The 20,961-nt window shown below is 38.8% G+C and overlaps 1 protein-coding gene across 4 annotated transcripts in view; it reads right to left on the reverse strand.

Moving 5' to 3' along the window:
* Positions 1-20,961, reverse strand: part of GABRA4 (gamma-aminobutyric acid type A receptor subunit alpha4) — a 119,484-nt gene that overhangs the window by 37,117 nt on the left and 61,406 nt on the right. The window contains exons 12-13 of one of the 4 annotated variants that reach the window (XM_051790014.1): positions 10,789-10,839; positions 9,898-9,995 (exon numbers count right to left, since the gene is read on the reverse strand). The exons of 2 other annotated variants lie outside the window; for them this stretch is intronic. In XM_051790014.1, coding sequence (XP_051645974.1) covers positions 10,836-10,839 — 4 coding nt within the window. In that variant the 3' untranslated portion in view covers positions 9,898-9,995; positions 10,789-10,835. Of the gene's footprint in view, positions 1-9,897; positions 10,025-10,788; positions 10,840-20,961 lie in introns of those variants that run through there. One more of the 4 variants, XM_051790013.1, reaches the window with a different exon arrangement.

The raw sequence follows: 20,961 nt of genomic DNA on the forward strand, positions 1-20,961 counted from the left end.
TCTGTAACAAATTCCTTTTTTCTATGTCACTGGCGGTGAGAGCCTAAGGCAATACATCTTAAGAGTTTCTCTGATTGTTTCTGATGTACCCTGACAAGAAATAATTGCAGGCCACAGACATTTTTTCACAACACTTTGTGAAGTGACTTTCAAAGACAGATAATACAGGACTCCTCATTTGTCACCTCTCAGCACCCTCCTGTTCAGAGTTGCTGCCATTTCCTGCACACCTAGGCAAGAAGTATTCTGGGGAAAAAATTATGCAATGTCCCCAAGAGGACACTCTAGGAAACCAAGGGCACCTCAACCTGAACCTAACAGAGCCCCAGTGTGATGAGAAACCTGAGGCAGAATTCATGCATGCAGGTTTTTCTCTCTGTTAACTGTATCAGTTATCTATTATGGTGCGCAAATGACTGTGTATGCTGAACTCTCTGGATACCTCAGCAACTGAAGCCTCCACACACTCCCTGATGAGAAGACATGCAAGAAAAGCAAACTGAAAATCCCAGGAGCTGGTGTGGCCATTATTCACTGTGAGGGCCAGGATAACTCATTGCATGGCCCTATAGCTGCAAAGGGCAAGCAGCAGCCCATGCCCAGGGACTGTCAGGAAGGTCCTGATCCTGAAAAGCCTGATTTCACCTCAGGAAATAAGAAAACCTGCACCTTTTTGCAACCAGAAGAAATGTCAGTGGAGCTCACGTTTCAGTGAAATTTTGCATTGGTATTCAGACTAATGGAGATACTTCACTGAAAGACAACTTTTTTTTTTTTACTCTAAAAATTAAAGGCAGGCAGAAAACATGCAGGAGTTGTTGGAGAAAAATAAAAACTACACTTTCTACTGCACCAGTCTAAAGGTTAAAAAAAAGGCATCAGAATAGGTCTCGTGACTTACAAACCCCCCACATTTCAGTGACTGGAAATACAGGCATGAATGTAAGACTAGGCAGCTGGGCTTACACTCCTCTGTTGTAAAAAGAAATTGTGTAGAAATGTACTTGATCCTCTCCGGCATTTCAGTTACTATAATATCCCCTCTCTGATATTAGCAAAGGGATCTCTCTTGATAAACTTCAATTAAAATTTGGTCTCCTTAATGCTGATGCATTTATAGCACCTAAATAGTTTCCTTATCTCCATTAAATGAAAGGATTTGTTATTTGGCAATATCAGTTTCAAACCAAAGAAAGATGTTTTCAGTTATGCTGACCAGAAGTTCTCAGGAATTGTACCTAAAAGTCCATAAAATATAGGACTTGGAAACAGCTGCTAAGACATTAGTTTTAACTCACAGTGGCCCTTGAATTTCAGTACAGGACTGGTAGAATCAGAAGATTTTGGCCAGATTGAGAAGGATGAATATTGTAAACCTTTCCACGACCTTCTTAGAAAGGAGAACATTTGCTAAGGATTTTTCTTTCTGATTTATGCTTGATCATATCAGTAGGCTAAATGTTAGTCATTTAGTTCCAAGTAGGTGAGGAGCACCGTGCATTAATGCAGTTAGCCAGGTGTGAAGCACGTCCAGTGGAACAGGTTAATGGCACTGTTGACCTGAAAGAGATTGGAAACAGGCTTTGATATAGGGAGCAGGATTTCTGAGACATACTCCATTAACTTGAATTTTAAACATAAATGGTATTTTATTAGAAAGAAGCAGCTGAAATTAAGCACATTAGGCTTCAGAGAATGAAAATATACACACAGATACAACTATTCTTAAATGGTAACATGGTTTCTGAGTCATTATGGCATTTCTTTTCCATTAGTCATCAAGAAAAAATATTAAAAATACCACTGATGGATATTTATATGGGTGGATTTATCCATCTGTCTAGCTAATCATAAGGAAAATCAATTTCTCTGAGTCTGTGTATGTGTGTGAATGTTCAAATACATATATATGTGTAGTTATGCATATTTGACAAGCATTTATGATGTGACTCTTCAACTAGAGGAAGAGCTGTACAAGTAACAATAGCTTTAAATCTTTGTTGTAACCGAGTGGGTTACACTGAGGTGGGTAGAGCATCATATATGCAGTGGTTACTATAGTTACAGTGTCTCTTTCTGTCCCTTTAATGAGGAGCTAATCACTGTTCTCTGACCAAGACATCCATATTTTGCTCATTTGCCTCTTCATCCATATGAGACAGCATTTCTTCCCCAAAGGGAGGCAGAAATATAGCAATATTAATCTTTTGAAGCAAAAGACTCCTTGACTACCTAATCCCAAACCCTTAAGGAAAAGAAATGGGATTTTTACAGAATTATTTGGTTTTTATAGTGGGCAGGAATCTGCCATGCCGTGGCAGTGGATAACACTACCCACCTTCCCACAGCTAGCAGATACCCTAAAGGTTTGCTAAGAAGTTACATACCTTGGATTTCTATTTCCACCTGTTATTGAACTAAATATCAGAGGTGGGGAAAAAAAGAACTCAAATTTGCAAGTATTTAATGAACAGCTTGCTACAAGGCCCTAAAACTTAGTAGTTCCTAAGATTAAAGACACCCACCAGCTCTATATGCACACATAGTAGCTCTTCTCTCTGTCTGAAATTGTGTCTTACAGCAGTAGGACATGAATTGTGACCCAAATCCAGGAAGGGATTGAAGGGCTCACATCCAACAGTAAGGATGCTGTGCTTCTCAAAATATCTGCCAGCTGCCTTTGGTACCTCCCTTTCCAAGATGTATTTAGCTTTTTCCTTCAGGCAAAAAGGACAAGACTCAGGGGCGTGAATATAGGTGCCAAATTCCCTTTTTAGGCACAGCTGGGTTTCTGAAACCAAGTCTCATTGTGTCAAAATCTCATCTGTTGAGCTGGTAGGAACCTATACCTCAGAACCCTGAGCAAGTGCTCTTTTACACAAGGACCAACAAAAGAAATTTAGAGTTATCAAGTTTCACAGTACATTATATCTCCCTAATGTACGGGACACTCCCCTGAGAGGTGGAGGAGTCTGTTATCACATACCTGAACTCATGGGTAAGAGTTACCTGAAGACTGAAAACTGTATTAGAATAATCAGCTACTGACCATTTAACATCACTAAGTAAAGGCAGTATCTTATCTTTTCTATTTCTATCCTTCTGCACTACAAATGAATGATAAACACCAGTGACATTAGTCAGATTTGACAGCATGTTTTAGTGAGTATAAGATCAAGCTAAAAAATAACTAGTAAAGATAAATGCAGGTTAATGCCCCTAAACACCATGTACATCTATTACCACTGTAAATTACAACTTTCAGCCTTTTCAGGTTAATTTATATACAGGCTTAATGTTGAAGAAAAAGGTCTATATTAGGCTTCAGCATAGATTTTTCTCAATTTAACTGACAAGCTGAAATTGCTCATACTTAGTCTTTGCCTTGAGGAAATGAGGTTTAAATTCACTGAGGATTCACATCTCTGTGTGAATATCTACATGTTTGTCTGTATCCCTGTGTGCTCTTTCTCTTTTGAAGTCATCACCATTTATCAGACAAATATGACAGAGTTGAACATGCTGTTGTACCATAAAGATGTTAAGACACGTCTTTAACACTTTAACAGTTTATATCCTTACTTCATACCCTAACTTTATATCCTTAATTACACCTTAGTATTTTTAATAGTTCTATGAAGATACTAAGTTTTGTAAATATAGGTGACCAGAGAGAGAAGAAAAGATGTGCAAGTGCCAAGGTAAAGGCTGTGTTCTGATTTCAATCCATCTGCACCAGGGAATCTAGATACAATACACAAAACGTGGGTTTCATTGGTTTCAACAATGAGCAACATTTAATTGACATTTTTATTCTAAAAATCAAACAAAAATAAAATAGGTTTATTATTTTATATTTGAGACAGGAAAAGTATGGTTATCAGTTTAGCAAAGGTTTCTGACTGTTCTCAATAATTGCTTTATTATTTGGAGGAATAAATTTAAATTTAGCATGCTAGTTCTTAGATATAAGAAATGCCACCATAAAACCTGACAAAAGTATGGCTCAGCTGTCATTGCAGAAAGTCACTGCAGTCTAAGGGGATTTTTACATCCTTTGGGAACAGCATCACAGAACAGTTCCAGGACAGGACACAGATAAAATAGTTTCTCTTTTCTTTCTGCCTTTGATCTCCCCATTCTTTGTTAAAAAACCCACCATCTCAGCACCATGCATAATTAATATATATATATATTAACATTGTTGAGGGTAAACTTATTCAGTTCAATTTGAAGGCTTGCAGTCTAACTGCTGAGGAGTCCACCTGGCAAGATACATACATTAAAGATATCATAAATGCTGATAGGATCTGAGTTGAGGAGACACTACTGCTAGACCATTCAGGTTCTTTTCCTAGTATTTTTTCATTTGTAAATGGTTTACTTACACAAGAGTAAGAAACAAGAAAGTAGCTGATGAAAAAGAAATACTGTACAAACAGGAGAGAACTAAGGCTCTTTGTAGAAATATTTTCTAAAAATATCATTGTGCCTTGTTAGCTAAGATCTTTTATTTTAGTAAATCCAGAAAATAGGAAAAAAAGAGTTATTCAGACCAGTATGTGATACATGCATATTAGTCAAAGTGATAGGCAGTTGCAGAAGCAGAAAAAGAAATTTTAAGAAAATTATAGCACCATTAACTCCTGAAAAGGTTATTGTCTTTGAATAGGCTCCCCCTTGTGCAAAGGCCCTCACTGATGCTGCAACTACTTAAAACAATAATAATTACATGCTGTACAAATTGACATGGATAGTGAACATGTTGATAAAGTAGGTGGTATCATTCTGTTGTAAGGTTAAGTATTCTCTACCTAGTAAATTAGAAATACTTTTGTTTCTACAGCAAGATCGAAACTGCACCTGCTATTATAGCTGTTTCTCTGAATTTCAATTATGTAAGATATGAAGTCTAAACTACAATAACAGAGTTATCTTTGCTAGACCCTGCTTATACATAATCCCTTCATGGGGCACATGACAGTTTGCTGAATGCTACTAACAAGGCAGCTGATAAGTTCCACTCTTCGCTGTAAAATAGTTTATAAAACCAGAAATTGTCTATTTGCATATGAAAGACAAAAAGAAACAATTAAAATAATCTTCAGAAGATCAATTATTTTATCATTGCAGTTTACATATAATTTGTCATATCACATTAACTTTTCCTTGTAAGAGTATTATGCAAAGCATAAGCATTTGCTCTCAACAATCCTTCTGCAAGGCAAATGAACAAATTGTATATTTCAAACACTTCTACTCTACTTAAAATAGAAAGTGGGTCACTGGGTTTGCAGATAATTTAAATTAATTCTCTATTGTCCTGTATGCCTTGTTATCAAGATGAGCATTAGATGCTACTAAATCAAACTATGCTATTTAATGACAGGGGATAGCAAACAGACAATTGCACTGCACTGAAGGCTGCTGGGAACAGCAAAAACTGCTCACACCTCAAATGGCCCCTCTGACAGGCTAGCAGATTAACACAAATCAGAAGCACATGCAGATCCTTTTCATTCCTGCCTGGTGCCCTGGTGAAAGGACTGTGAGCACAGCTAATTGCCGCAGCTAAGGTCACCCCTCTCAAACAACAATCTTCACACTCCTCTGCCAGTGGGTTGAGAGTTTGAAATGCTGAGGGATGGGCTGACCTCCTTGTCTCCTACACACTGAGCTGGTGACTTTCACAGTGAGGCAGTTAACAAAGGCTGGTAGCATCACAGTTAGCTCACAATAAGACTAGCAACCTTTGAAAAATCAGGTAACTTCCACATCTGCGAATTCTCAGCCTGGGCATTAGTGAGCTTTGAAGTAATGGTGAACCAAGTTGCAGGTCCCCTTTCTCCTGACACACTTTTTCATCTGCAAACATCTTGTTAGGAAAAATGGGAAGAGATACCCTAAAACATGTCATACTGCAGAAATTAGCAGGAATGGTCTTTGCTCCTGTTAGGGCCATCCTCATTAAAATCAAGTGAATCTTCTCATTCCCATACCCAGGGGCTAGGAGGAAGGGACATCCTGCTTCAAGGTAGGACAGTTTATTAGGAAATCATATGGCACAGATAAACCCAATCTATTTGTAAATCTGTAATCTCAGCAATGCCAAAAAAGAGGAGAAAGTTTTCTCAGCCAAAATCCACAGAGATCAACTTCTTGAAATGAAAAAATTTCTATTGAAATTGAAATAACAATTTCAATTGTTAAAATATGTAAGTAATAAAATGCAACAATAAAGCAGAGTGAAAGTGGATTTGACTAGAACTAGAACATGCCCCCTGGATATCTTCACTTCCTTTGCAAACAGTGAAGAGTCGGGTCTCAGGAGCTGTGAGGTAAGCAAACCCAGTCAGCACCTACCAAGGCAACTGCACTACAGAGCAGCAGCTGCATTGCAAGTGGACCCCAGCACAGAAACAAACATCTAATGACCCTTCTCAATTTATCAGTTCTTCACTAGAGGTTTTAAACATGGAGAGCAACCAAAAACTGAGACCCTGACACTGATATTTATCATTTGAGGTGCAGAAGGATAGAAACAGAAAAGCGCTAAAGTCACTTGGCATTGTCTGAGATCATGGTTAGGCTGCACTTAATCCACTGTCCCAAATTGTCAATAAAGACATTAAACAAGACTGACCACAATACTAAGACCTGGGGCAGACCACTTGTGACTGTTCACCAGCTGGTTGTAACTCTGTTCACCACCACTCTCTGGGACTGTCCATCTAGCCAGTTTTTTACCCAGTGAAGACTACATTCATCTAAGCTGTGGAAAATGGTGTCAAAAGCTTTACTAAAATCCAGGTAAACATCTGCACAGGACTGGCAGGTGCAGTCCAGGATTTACCATACAGCACCACCATTTTGAAGAAGCGGTAACCAGGAGCCAAGGAGGTGTTTAAAACATCTGAAATGGTTGTAAGCACTTACGTGAAGGTAACAGAATCCCTACCCCGAAGTCAAACAGGGATGAGCATGAGTAAGTGCAGCATGGGGTGGGAGTTCTTAATCTCCCAGTGTAAGTACCATTTACAAAACTAGACAGATGATAACAGTAAAGGAAAGGTGAGAGAGAAGTAAAATCTTCACTCCTGTAGTGTGCTAGGTAACATTATAAAAATGGGAATGGTACTGAATATACAATAGAATATAGGCATTATTTGATAAACGAGAAGTCTGAGATAAAGAATTTAGTTTTCTATTCATAACTGAAATCCTCACCAGCACTGCCTAATATTTGCTGGAGTATCTATTTTTGCTAGAAAAGGCTATATCAATATTAGCAAAATTTCATTAAATTCCATTGTATATAGGTTAACTTCCCCTTCCTTGAGGGGGGAGGAAAAAAAAGGAAAAATCCATGAGAAGAAATTTGGATTTAAAACTTGCTGTGAGGTTGTTTGGGTTTGGGGTTTTTTGTTTGCCTTGGGGTTTGGTTTTGAGTTTGTTTTGGATTTTTTTTGCATAGACATATACATCTTTATACAAAGCCAGTAGAAATGGTAACATAGAGTTTATCAGAACTCTATATTTTATTGGGTTTGAGCCATCTGTGTGTTCTGCAAGGTCATGTTTCTGTGATGTCAATATAGTGCAAAACAGTGATAAATTGGGCAGCTATTAAGCTATATTGTAGCTACTTATCCCCTTTATTTTTGACAATTTTGAATGTAGCAAGAGGCTACGCACAATATTATAAAACTTAGGCAAGTGTAGTATGGAGCTGCTAGTATAATAAAGATGGCTTTGTAAATTTACCTTTTCAACAGCTCTAAAAAGAGAAAAAAGACCAACAAAAAAAATGGAGCTCTTTCATGCTGGGCTGGACTTGAAATTAACTACTGTCATTCCTACATTGACTCAACACCTTCACACGATGCTCTTAGTGTAGCCTCAGCTTGTAAATATGTAGCTGGCTTCATACATATGCAGTATTTTTCTAAATGGCTTTATTTTTATAGCAGAAAAATTTTATAGCATCTTCAAAGCTCACTTTTTCCTACATTGGTCCTTTTTGTGAAATATCCTTTTACTTTCATCAGGGTTCAATAGCAATTAGAGTTCTGTTTCAAATAACAGTAAACAACCTTATCTTCTGCACAAAGGTCTATCAACTCTGCAAACGGTCTTTTGAATTTAATTATTAATTTAAAGAGTTCTAACACCTTCATAGTAAATAAAAAGACATTTTCCTTTACCCTTAGCAGTCTTTGGAAAGGTAGCTTCTGCTGTAAGGAAATTGCTTGGACACTACCAGACTGTCAGTCCAAGTAACCATAGATACTCCCTCCTCAGATCATTTCTTATGTCAGACCACAGCTGGAGTGTCTGTTTAGACCAATACACTGTTTATTTACCTTGTTACTATTCAAACACAATGTTGAAAGTGAGTTTTCTGGTGGTTTATGTTAAGACAAATAACATTTGCACCTACACATACCAGGAGACTTGGTTAAAGGATTTAGAGATGACCTTCAGTGCCTTAAGGGGTGTATCTGAGATTGAAATTCCATCACTTTTCAATTGTGTGTCTTTCTTAAAATTTGGTGGTTCTAGACAAGAAATTACTTTAGGTAAGAAAATCATTGTTTCATCTGTAGAAGGATTTAAATTAAATTCGTAGTCACCCCTGGTGACTGGCAGAGATTAAACTCTGCTCCACCTCATATGCAGATCACAGTGAAGTTCAAATCAGTGGGATAGCTTTTGTTTAAACAAAGAAGCCTCTAATTTCCCTGTAAAGGCAAACTAATGAAAAATTTCTGCCCTAATTACAGACACATGAGTTTTGAAGCACTCCTGGCTTAGGTGGTTGCCCGAGCAGAGATATCCTTCCTTGCTGTTTTTTAATGTGGATGCCTTACTAGATCTCATCTTAATCCTCCTGACAAAATCCTGATTCATTTCATCCAGATTCTCAGTAAGCCATGAATGGTATAACCTCAGAAAAAAAGCCAAGTGCTCAGAATGGAGGTGTATGAGCAAAACTTAGAGAAAAGTGTAACTGGGAATGTAGATATTCATCTACCCATCGGGATTAGTCCTGTATCCTTCTGAGCAACATAGGATGACTGAATATTTTAACCAAATGTCTTGGTTCCAGCCAGGACAGGGTTAATTTTTGCAGTAGCCAGAAGAGGGCATGACTAGGATATGGAAGTCGCTCTATACCACCCCACATCATTGCTGATTCCTGCTGATCATGAAGATTTCATAATGATTTCAGTAGTTCATTTAAAAGGATCTGAAGACCAGAAAGCTCAGCGATATAATGGTTTCTGCCCATAGTCCTTAAAGGTGAGCTGCAAAGTTAAATTTAAAATTGGATGGGATCTAAAACTCCAATGTCCATGCTGTCCTGCTGGCAAATAATATTAAACAGACTTTTCAGTAGAACTCCAATGTTTGTAAGCATGGGAATATACACACTGATTTTACTTGAATCAAATGAATACTTCCCTTGAGTTTTGTCTTTGTTTGCACAGTGGTTTTTAGCCTCTGTTGGTTCTACTCCTGAATTTAAAGTGAATTTATGTTTACCATATGCAGAAGCCCTTTTGAGGGCTTGCCAGCATCATATATAGAGAGCATATATATAGAGCATTACGTGCTCTATATAAGAACAGTTATATAGATTGAAGCATTTTTTGATGCTTTTAGAAAACATAAAAAATGGCATAAAATTTAGGGTGTTCAAGTTCTAACATTAATTCATTTCTATTTATGACAATTCAATAATTAGACATTAATTCTCAATCATAAGTTTCCCCATGATGATCTTGGCTTTGTGGAGACAAATGAATTAAATGAGTGTTTAAACACCAGGAAAATTAAGAATATATAAAAAAAGGAGTCCATAAGCTTCCTTGTAGGTAGAGGAAAATCACTGGTCACAAAGCATTTGGTTCTTTCATATTCTTGTCTGGAGTAACCCTGCGAGGATCAGTATGCTGTAGGTTGTTTGTACCAGAATTGCATAAGTATGGTCCCTCTAAGACAGATGTTTGAAAACAGTGATCTTAAGAACAGTCATTGAATTGGAACTATAAAAAAAGAATGAAAAGTTATCAAAATCAGGATAAAGTGAACCAAAATAATCATCTGTCAGTTACCTTCTTCTTCACCTGATATTGAATCTGCAATGTATTAGATATTAATTAAATTATCAGATAGCTGTCATCCTTCAGCTTTAATCTGACAGGGACACACCAGCATAGCTTCTGTCACGTAAGAAGCCTCCTAGTCACCCAACTGCACTAGTAGTCTTACTCTGAATCAGCTATGTTTCAAATTCATCTTTCCTCAATGCAGGTGATCAGAATCAGATGATTATTCCCCAGGATGAAGTCTGATCATGTTCTTATATCTAAATGCATTTTAGAATGTAATAGAACTAGAATAGCCAAGCATTTGTTGTGCTGAACACAGAAATTCCACAATGAGATTGAATTCGAATTTTTGTATTTCTTAGTGTTTCCTTAATGCAAATAAAAAGCTTTTTAAGGTTCCTGAGATCAGAGGCTGGAATCTCTTCTTGGTGGATGATGCTGATGCAACATAAATTGGTATACCACAGCAATATATGAGTCTATGAGCTTGTTAAGAGTTTTTGTCTTGATAGTTGCTCAAGCAATTACTTAGTAGCACTGAAGATGAGATTAACCAAACTAAATTAGAAAAACACTCACATATTTTACTTCCATTTACACCAGTAAATATAATTTGTTCACATTCTGGATGATAAAGTAAAAATGTCCTTAGCAGAAGTATTTGACTACTTACCAACTCAGAGGGAAAATTGGGCTATTTATGGAATGTTAATACTCAGATCATCTGCAAAGAAAAGCACAGATTAATCTTTTACATATTAAGATTTCCACTGTTTTACAAAAATGTGTTGTCTAAAAAGAAAAAAAAATCTGCAAATGAAAATGCCTACTAAATATGTAACAGTTCTATGTACTAAACTGATCACAAAAGAGAAAAAAGTGATATAGCATTTGAGCCAACACTAACTGAAGAAACAAGGCCTTTGAATATGATTCTGCAATAGCTTTATTTTTAAAAGTTAGGTTACAAATTAGAAAAAATCAATTTGTAATCAATACACAGCATGTGATGTGACCTGGAGATAAGTAACTAAGTTATAAAGCTATAAACACTTAAAAGCTCAGTAGTGGTCTAGCCAGGAACAGTAAAAAAGGAAGCTCAAATTGCTTATTGTCACAGCATGGCTTTGATCATGCTGTGATCCATCCAAACCTGGTATGATTTCTGTGACATAGATGAAGGAGAACAGCTACAAGCCCAGAAACAGTTGGAGGTTGCTGACTGGAGTCCAAGGCCTTCTCCAAGCCCGTCAAAGCCAGGTGCCCTTGTTCTTCAAGCAGTGCACCTGCCTGCTCTATCAGCAGGTTCAATATTCTCTAGTTGCGTTGGAGTGGTAGTGGACACAGCCTAAAGAAATTCTGCCTTTCAGATTACTGATTAGTGTAGAGTCAGCAATGCAATACCTAGAGCTACATAGCTTTGGCTGAGAGCTGGCTCAGGTTCAGCCAGTTTAACATCTGAAGCTTGCTTCTGTTTGCAGAACATTAAGTAGATATACCAAGAGTCAAACTATACTCTTCTTTCCTCTTTTGTACCCATAAAACTTTAACTTGTGCCTGAACAATGGCAAAGCTATGACACAGGTGACAACTTATCCAATGCTCTGTGTCATTGGAGGGCATTCCCCTGTGGCAGGGCACACCTACTGGAAGCATTTAACCTGAATTTTCCTCATCCCAATAGTGTCACTGAACCTCTACATGCAAACCAACTTCTTTTCCCAGAACAGGTTCCTACCACATTATGACAAGGAACCCCATCCTATCCATTAGGTGACCCCTAAAAATGCCCAGATTTTCAGTTTTGTACATAAACTTATGCCTAGGCGGTATCTGGCAGGCTGCTGTGAGGGAAATTGCCCTTCAAATGGATCAGAAGCTGATCTGCCAAGATTAATCAGTGATATACCACACAGTTACAGGCATGTAATAATCTAGACTGAGCACCTTACTGATCTGGGCTATCTAGAGTCAGTTTACAGTGCTGGGGTTGTGGCAGGAGCTCTTACAGACTTGCTTGCCACACTTTAGATATCAACTGTGTCTACCTTTGGTTTTTGTGTGCTTTGCTTACCAATCAGCTTTCCTCTGTTGTACAGATCAGGAAAGTGCCGGATTCTGCACCTAGGATGGGGCAACCCTGGATGCACAGACTGGTGAATGAAATGCTGGAAAGCAGTGCTGCAGAAAGGGACCTGGGGGTCGTGGTTGATGGGAAATTAAGTCAGCAGTGCCCTGGCAGCCAGGAGGGCCAAACTGTGTCCTGGGGGGCATCAGGCAAAGCATTGCCAGATGGGCCAGGGAGGGGATTGTCCTACTCTGCTCTGAACTGGTATGGCCTCACCTTGAATATTGTGTGCAGCTTTGGGCACCTCCATATAAGAAAGATATTAAGCTGTTAGAGAGTGTCCAAAGGAAGCCAATGAAGACGGTAAAGGGCCTTGAGGGGAAGCTATATGAGGAGTGGCTGATGTCACTTGGTCTGTTCAACCTGGAGAAGAGGAGCCTGAGGGAAGACCTCATTGCAGTTACAACTTCTTCATGAGGGGAAGAGGAGGGACAGACACTGTCTTCTCCTCTATGGTGACCAGCGACAGGACCTGAGGGGATGGCCTCAAGTTGTGTCAGGGGAGGTTTAGGTTGGATGTTAGGAAAAGGTTCTTCAGCCCCAGGGCGGTTGAGTGTTGGAATAGGCTCCCCAGGGAAGTGATCACAGCACCAAGCCTGACCTTGGTCAGGTCAAGAAGCACTTGAACAATGCTTTCAGGCACATGGTTTGACTCTTGGAGATAGTCCTGTGCAGGACCAGGAGTTGGACTTGATGATCCTTGGGGGTCCCTTCCAACTCAGAATATTCTGCGATTCCAAGGTTCTTGACTTCAGTATATTCCTTTCCAATGCCAGATAAGGTAAAGGCTTAGACATACAGGAGAAAGGAGACCTTTAACACCCACCTGGATGGGACACTGCCATAGAATAATAGAATAGTTTGGTTTGGAAGGGATCTTAGAGATAATTTAGTTTCAATCCCCCTGCCATAGAGACACCTTCCACAAGACCAGGTTGCTCAAAACCTCACCCAGCCTGGCCTTGAATGTTTCCTGGTGTGGTTCATTCACAACTCTGGGAAACCTGTTCCACTTACTCACTACTCTCTGGGTAAAGAATTTCTTCCTAACACTAATCTAAATCTTCCCTCCTTCAGTTTGAAGCCATTCCCTCTTGTCTCATCACCATATGGCCTTGCAAAAAGGTCCCTCTCCAACTCTCTTGTAGTCACTTCAGGTACTGGAAGGCTGCTATAGAGTCTCCCTTGAGTCTCCTCCAGGCTGAACAACCCCAACTCTCTCAGTCTGTCTTCATAGGAGAGGTACTCCAGCCCTCTGATCATCTTCATGGCCCTCGCGTGAACTTGCTCCAGCAGGTCCACGACCTTCTTACACTGGGGGCTCCAGAGATGGATACAATATTTCAGGTGGGGATCTCATGAGACTGGAGTAGAAAAGCAGAATCACCTCCCTCAACCTGCTGGCCATGCTTCTTTTGGTGCAGCCCGGGACATGGCTGGCTTTCTGGGATCCAAGCACACATTGCTGGCTCATGTTAAGTTCCTTGTCCAACATCCCCTGGTCTTTCTCCATAGAGTTGCTCTTAATCCATCCTCCATCTAGCCCACACTTGTGCTTGGGACTGCCCAGGTGCAGGACCTTGCACTTGACCTTATTGAACTTCATGAGGTTCACATATCCTGTCAAGGTTCCTCTGGATGGCATCCCTTCCCTCCAGCTTGGTGATGGCAGCACACAGCTTGGTGTCACTGGAAAACTTGCTGAGGGTGCAAACTTGCTTTGCTGACTGTCATTATCCCTAGGATTTTAAGTACCACATGAGCAAGTCTAGTCAAGCAAAAAAGGTATTTGGGAATTGTCCTGAAGCTAAAATTCTGTCCTGAAGGTAAATGGTGACTTGAGATGCTCTTGAATTGCTGTGTTTACACTCACAGCCATTGGACATGTCTTCACAAAAGCTGTCCCCAAGAGCCATTATTATCATGCAGCACAAGCTGGACACTCCAAACAGGGAGAAATGCAGGCAGTAACCACACTGGCACAGGCATGCTGATTTGCTGATACTCCAATAGTACCTCCTGACTCGTGTGAGTATCTCTGCCTGGTGCTGCCATGTCACATGCCACCTCAGGGCATTCAATCCCCCAAGGTAGAAATTGCCTTAAAACAGCTGGGATTTTTTAGAAGCCTTAGCAGGTTTCACAGTTATATCTATACTACTTTTCACCAAGTATGACACAGACAAAGTATTTTTCTACTCTGTTTCTACTATATCAATGCTGATTTTTTTTCAGTGATGGTGAAGTGTATTTCCAATTTCCCATTATAGGACAGCTTTACACTAGAAAAACTGAAAGCATAGCATGTGGAGTCTCCAAATTTAGATTTTTAAATTAAACCAATAGGCCATGACACACAATGTATTTCTTGAATGGTTATTGCAGACTGAGGGAGGCATTAAAAGATAAAATACAGAAAGCCCAATGTTTTTTTAAACATTCAAGCAGAAGGAAGCTCAACTGGAAATGAATTACCTGGAGTGTGGTATTGCTACTGTAACATGAAATTCAAACATCTATGTAAATAAGACAAGTTATATTTTAAATAACAAATAATGTTAAAGAAATGTAAACTAAGAGATCATAAAGAAAGCATTCTGAAGAAGGCTTATGTATAATTTCACACAGATCATAATTTTAATTCTTTGAACCTTGAAAGAGAAAACTTGTTAAATAGAGTGTTCAAAGATACACTGTGCACCTTGGTCGTGGTTTTACTTCCTATTAAAGAATGAAAACTATTTCCAAGTAAAAATATCAAAAGGCATCTAATTATGTGGGAAAAAAATAAAATAATCAGCTAGAATTTCACTCAGTCATGCATTTCAGCCAAATCAAATTTCATGGATCTAATTCTGGCTACCATTAAAATAAGGTAAAAATCACGGTAGTGACATTTCTAAAGCTTGCTGCTATATGCAAATTATTCTTTATCTGAGTGGGTTGATCTCTTAAAGAGTTCTCCCTCATTCCTAGAGTCAAGTTAAGTGCTGCAAAGCCAGATTTCCAGGCAAGTCCCTATGTATCTAGACCCAAGCAAGTACGAGTGTCCCTACAGTGAAGTTACCCAGCCTTCACAGTCACACACCACACATCTTGCAGCTGCCATGCTAGCACTCATTTGTCCTCTAGTTTAGAAACCTAAGATAGAAACAGCCAAAGCTGCTCTCATGTGAGTTTGAGTTGAAAGTTAAAGTTGAGACTGGCCCAACCACCTCTGTGGATGAATAAGGAGCCTAGAAGAGGGGAGATCCTGGCAATTCCTCATTGAAGAGGGCAACTGATTTCAAGGAAAAACTCTGCATCCACCAATGGCAGCCTCCTGCCTGGATTTTAGCTGAGCATTTCATTTGCAGAGCACATGACTTAACTATGTAAACATACACTTAAAGTTGAAAGAGATACAGCAAATGGATGGTATGATGAGCCAGGGTAACCAGTGAGTATCCCCATGTGGAAGAATTTTGAAAACTGGGAAGGAAACAATGTGGGATGCCTTAATGTTTCACTGAAGTACCAGACATTTCCAGAGATGCTCTGGATAAGAAGATCTTGCAAGAATGTATCCATATCAGTCTTTTAAATTCTTCACTGAAAAATAAGAGAGGGAATTTTTTTTATTTTACTTTAACAGCAGAAAAGTTGCATTAAGGACACCAGGCATTAACAGTCTGACAGAAAATGTCTGAATATACTGCATTTTCATTTTTTTTCTTTCTTTCTCCATTTCCATTTTACTGTAGCCTTTTCAAAATAAAAAATTATCCACAACGTTTTCAAGCATCGATTGTGATGTGAAAAGCAATCCTTATTATAAGAGCTTTCAATGTCCCTTTTGCTAGCTTAATTATATACTTGCCTCGAAAATCTCACCTGTTACTCTTTTCATGCTCACAGGGTGCCCCACTGCCCTGCTGTCAAACTTTCACTCCTCTAGAATTGCAAGAACTTGAATATATCCATTGCTTAACAAGGTGTTTGAAAATCCAGGGTAATATTCAACTTAAAAATTTAAAGCTGACACAGTTTTGATTAAGTATTTTTTCAAAGCATACACTGTGTGAGATTAGTTGTGGTCTTTTCTCGCATAAACAGTCAAGGGTGAAAGCAGATTGCTGTTGTTAGGAAGCATGGTTGCCTTTCTGTGCCCTGTAGTAGAATGAAATCTCAGGTCTAGTGGCTTCATACTTGTTGCATCTGGTAAGCCAGACATCTTCATAGAGCAGAGAGATGAGCTGCAACCTGGTACACACTTTGTCTTTCTAACAGTAGTTATGCATCACAGCAACACATCCTACCACACCAGCCTCATGTTGTATGTAAAGTCCTACTTTACAGTGGGCAGGAGTAAGTGTAAGCCTTTGAAAGTAAGAAAGTGCATTCTCACCAACCAAGACGTGAAGTAGTCATATATGGGAGAAAATTCACGTTTGGAAAGGTGAAGTTAACATTAGTTTTGGTCTCCTTCAACTGCTTATGAACTGGTATCAGATCAGGGATTTTAGTGAGCAGGAACTATCATGGTATATTTTAATGTCCCCTTGCATGGACTCTGCTCTTACCACAAATCTAAGAGTTGTTTTCACTTCTTTCGTAGAAAAGTAATGCTAAAAGGTGCCGAAAATAAAATACTATTTTAGATTTACTTTGGATTATTTGAAAATAATGTTAAAGATAAGGCACTGTGGCTGGTATGTGGATAAACATGAATAAATCCTGAAATATATTTGAGAATAAAATACTACTCACAGATGTGCACATGCAAAAAGAGAAATAAGGAGAGGGACTGGCAAGATTAAGAGACCCAAAGGCAGCAGAAAAAATTTAATTTTACTCTAATTTGTGCATTTTATCAAATTCTAATTTATGCTATCTCCAGGATAAGAGAAATAAAAATATCTCATTTAAATTCTTACCACTCTCAGATGGGCACCAAGATTTCTCTACAGTCATCACATTAAAACTCCCCACAGGATCAGACTAGAACAAAAGAAATTAAACCTAGTTTTCCTTCTATGTAGACTTTTCAGAAAGTCTTTTCATAATGCTCAATTACAAAAAGCATCTGTTCGGGGAGGAAACTGAGAATTGAAATCAGAAAGCCTTGACTGAAAAAAGGAGAATACAGCTGACTGACCACATGCACCAAAAGAAGTATTAAGAAATCAATCAGCTGCGGTGTGCAGTCATTGTTTGTAGTACCAATATTCCATTAGCTGCAGAGAGATCAGCAGCAAACAGACAATAAACTCTGCAGACAAATCTTTTTTCTCTTCAGCCAGTTTTTCTTCACAATAATAACAACTGTAAATCCCTTTGGAGTGCATCATTCAAAATAAGTCAAAATATTGGATTCTGAATAGACCTGGCTTCTTGGTGCTCTAGCTCTCATTTTCCCCTCTTATTAATTCCATGTAGAAACAGAAAGGTCTCAGTATAGTTATGAAAAATGTGAAATTCAGTTTATGGGAGAACAAAACAATGATCTCAAGATAGCTCACCAGGTTCATCACCTACAGTCACAATTTATTTTTGCATTAATCATGAGTTTGATGACTGTAAATGTTTGACTCTAAGTATTCCTTGAACATTTCAGAGGTCTCCTTGATCATATAAATTAATAGTAAGTGGGGCACTGACTATATGAGTAATCTTCATTCATGTCATGCAGAATTTTCCTGATGGGGGAAGGGAAGAACTTTAACACTGGGAAAAGAAAAGACAAATAGAATCAGATGAAAAACAGAAGTCTTTCTTAAAGTGTTTTTTCCCTAGTTTTTGACAATGTATTCAACATTCATCTGCTATCAAGCTATTCGAAGAATGGCAAATTAAGAATAACACATTACAGCTGTAGTGCACCCCTACTTAATTAAATACACACAACCAGTGGGAACCATTTATGTGTGAAAAGTCACTTTTTTTCCAGGGTTCTTGATAAAGACAATTCAGATGAACAGTTGATTCACAAACATCTTAACTGATAGACAGCCTTTGTACAAAGAGAGGAAACTCATTAATCTAGATAGGATTAATCACTTTACTGGCAAGTAATTTTGTGACTATGGGCTAAAACAACAGAGAGTCTGAAGCACCTAATTGTTCTCATAACTTTAATCAAGAGCATTTGCTTAAGCTGTGTATGAAAAGGTCTTCATGTCCCAAACTGGACTTAGACCTAAGGCAATTCACCCCCCAAAAGGCTGCTCTGATGCAGGAATCTCAGTTTCTCTTGCTGCATCAATTTTTCTCTAACTTGGCAAACTAGTAGAATCTTGTTCAAGTTTAGCCACCAGACTTAACCCAGCAATCCATATTTGCTCCCTCTCTTTGGTCCACTGAATAACTAGTCCATAGAAAGCAAAGAAGAAAGTCATAACCTCCTCGCCCCAGAATAACCTGGAGCAATGTCTCCCTGCATACAAGAAATAGCTGGATCCAGGAAGCAGTGATTAGATATTTCTTTTATTATTTTCACAATATAATTAAAAAAAAAAAAAGGTTAACATCTTTGAAGTCTTTTTCTGTCTTTTCTCTTAGCGTTCACAGTATCTCGCTGCTCAGCAGCTAATTAGCATCATGTTGAAAAACAGTGCTGTGAGTCAGTGCCAAGTGACAGGGGAGGGGAGAGGGCTTGGAGACTGGTTCAAGCACATGCACTCTTCCTCTGCAGCCTGACCACCCAGCACAGGGAGGGAAGGAACCTGACTAAGAGAAAGCGTCGTGATTTCTGATTTATTGGCAAGCCACCATCATGATAATGGCACTCTCAGTGCTTCTCTCACATCTTTTGCAATACTTTTCAAGCAGGAATTTGGAACCAAAATAATTAAACAACATAATTAGACATTTATTTTAACTCTGTGGGCCAACGTGTTGGCTGAGGCTTTGCAAATGACGAAAACCACAGCTGCCATGTTCAGCTTTTGGAGCAGCTCAGCTGCACTATGTGTCATCAATTCCCATCCTGCTCTCTTGTTTTAATTAGACTCTCTTGCAGGCAACAAATCAGACTGATATTCTTCCTAAATGCTGCAAGTGCCCAGAGCAAACTGTGAATACTAAGGGAAAAACAAAGAGACAAACTAGATGTTTGTGCTCTTATACACGAGATACAAGGGCTTTATCAATACAATCAAATCTATCGAAATAGCCATGTTCAAGAGAGGTGGCATGTTACTGTCACAGTACTGTTACTTCAAAGTTGTCAGGCAGAAATACTTCTGGAAAAGATACTATCCATGTGATCAGGCCTGGATTATCTAAGGCTCCTGGACCAGGTCCTTACCTCCACTTTCCTTCCTCAAACACTTCTTCCCAGCAAGGGGAGAATGCCACTTGTGTTGCCTCTGGTAACAGCAAGGACAGAGAGGATGTGGCAGTAGGGATGTGTTGTCCATGACTCCTTCCAGTCAGCTCACTATTTACCATAACTACTTTACTGTGGGCTGACCCCAAAGGGGACTAAGTGGAGGAAGTAGCTGTAATAAGTAGTAGGAAATATAACTTAGCATGGAGAAAAAGGATGAAGCGTGCCAGGGTCTTGGTACTGCATCTTGAGGTGAAGTCTTAGCTCCCACAACTTCTCACCAGTTGTAGATGAGACACTCCTGTAATAGGAAGGAGGGGGGAGGAAGGGGAAACCCACAGTGTCCTAAAGCCCCCCAAAAATCAAGAAGGTTATGCTAGTATTCCAATACTTGGTTAAATTACAATATAAACGTTACTACCGATGCTGTCAAAGATTCAAATGACAGCCCCTATCACTAATAAACACCTGAAGGGAATAAATCCAGATCTCAAAAATGTAATTATTCCGCAGCAGACAGCAGTACCTATTCGTGATCATGCTATCAAGGTATTTTAAGCACTGTAACAGCTACTTTTCTTCAGAAAAAGAGTTCCAGACATGACGTGAAAAAATCCATTGTAGCAGGTCTCATTCTTTGAAAGAGGTGGAGGACTCTAATCTCCAATATTTCTAACTTGGCTTAGACATGAAAACAGCTTCCATTTCTTTCACTATTGTAATGAAAAAATAAAATAATATTCCCAAAGAAAAATATTTTAAACCATTCTCAAAACAGCAGATGATTTTACATAAAGAACTGAACTACTTGTACTCTGTATGAGCCTTATAGCAACAAGTTAATTATTGAACAAACTGCAGATTTGAAGGATGATTACAGATGAGGCTCTGGGTATGCACAGAACAATATCCTTTAATATGAAATTATCTTGATTGGGAAAAACAGCAGACCAGTAACTTTTCTCCTAAGGTTGTGGAGGTAAACTGTTTTACTCAGGCAGGAATGCACTGTGGCAGGGAAAAAGGAAAAATTAGCCAATGAAAACTCTCTCCAGAAAGTCAGCATGTGGTTTTAGAGAATATGGGACTGCTCTTGTGAGTAATATCAATTGCATGATCCTGGTTCTGAAATACTAGTATTCTAATATATCTCTAATAGAGTGTAAAAGGTAGAATAACTAAATCATCTGAGCTAGGACTGCAAGGATCCACAGTTGTCAAATTTACAATTCTGGACATTCATCTGATCTCCTTAAGTGAAGGTAAATGAAAAAAATATTTAAGTGTTGGGCCAGGCTAACACAAACTGAGGAGAAAAACCACTGCTTAAATAACTGACTGCTGACATATTAAAAAGCATGTACATGCTTGCCAAGGCAGGCAGCTCCTAGGGATTATGCTTTTCTCTG

The sequence above is a fragment of the Manacus candei genome, unplaced genomic scaffold (genome assembly GCF_025592945.1).
Source record: "Manacus candei isolate 608988 ecotype Guabito, Panama unplaced genomic scaffold, ASM2559294v1 h1tg000028l, whole genome shotgun sequence".
Classification (NCBI taxonomy): domain Eukaryota; kingdom Metazoa; phylum Chordata; class Aves; order Passeriformes; family Pipridae; genus Manacus; species Manacus candei.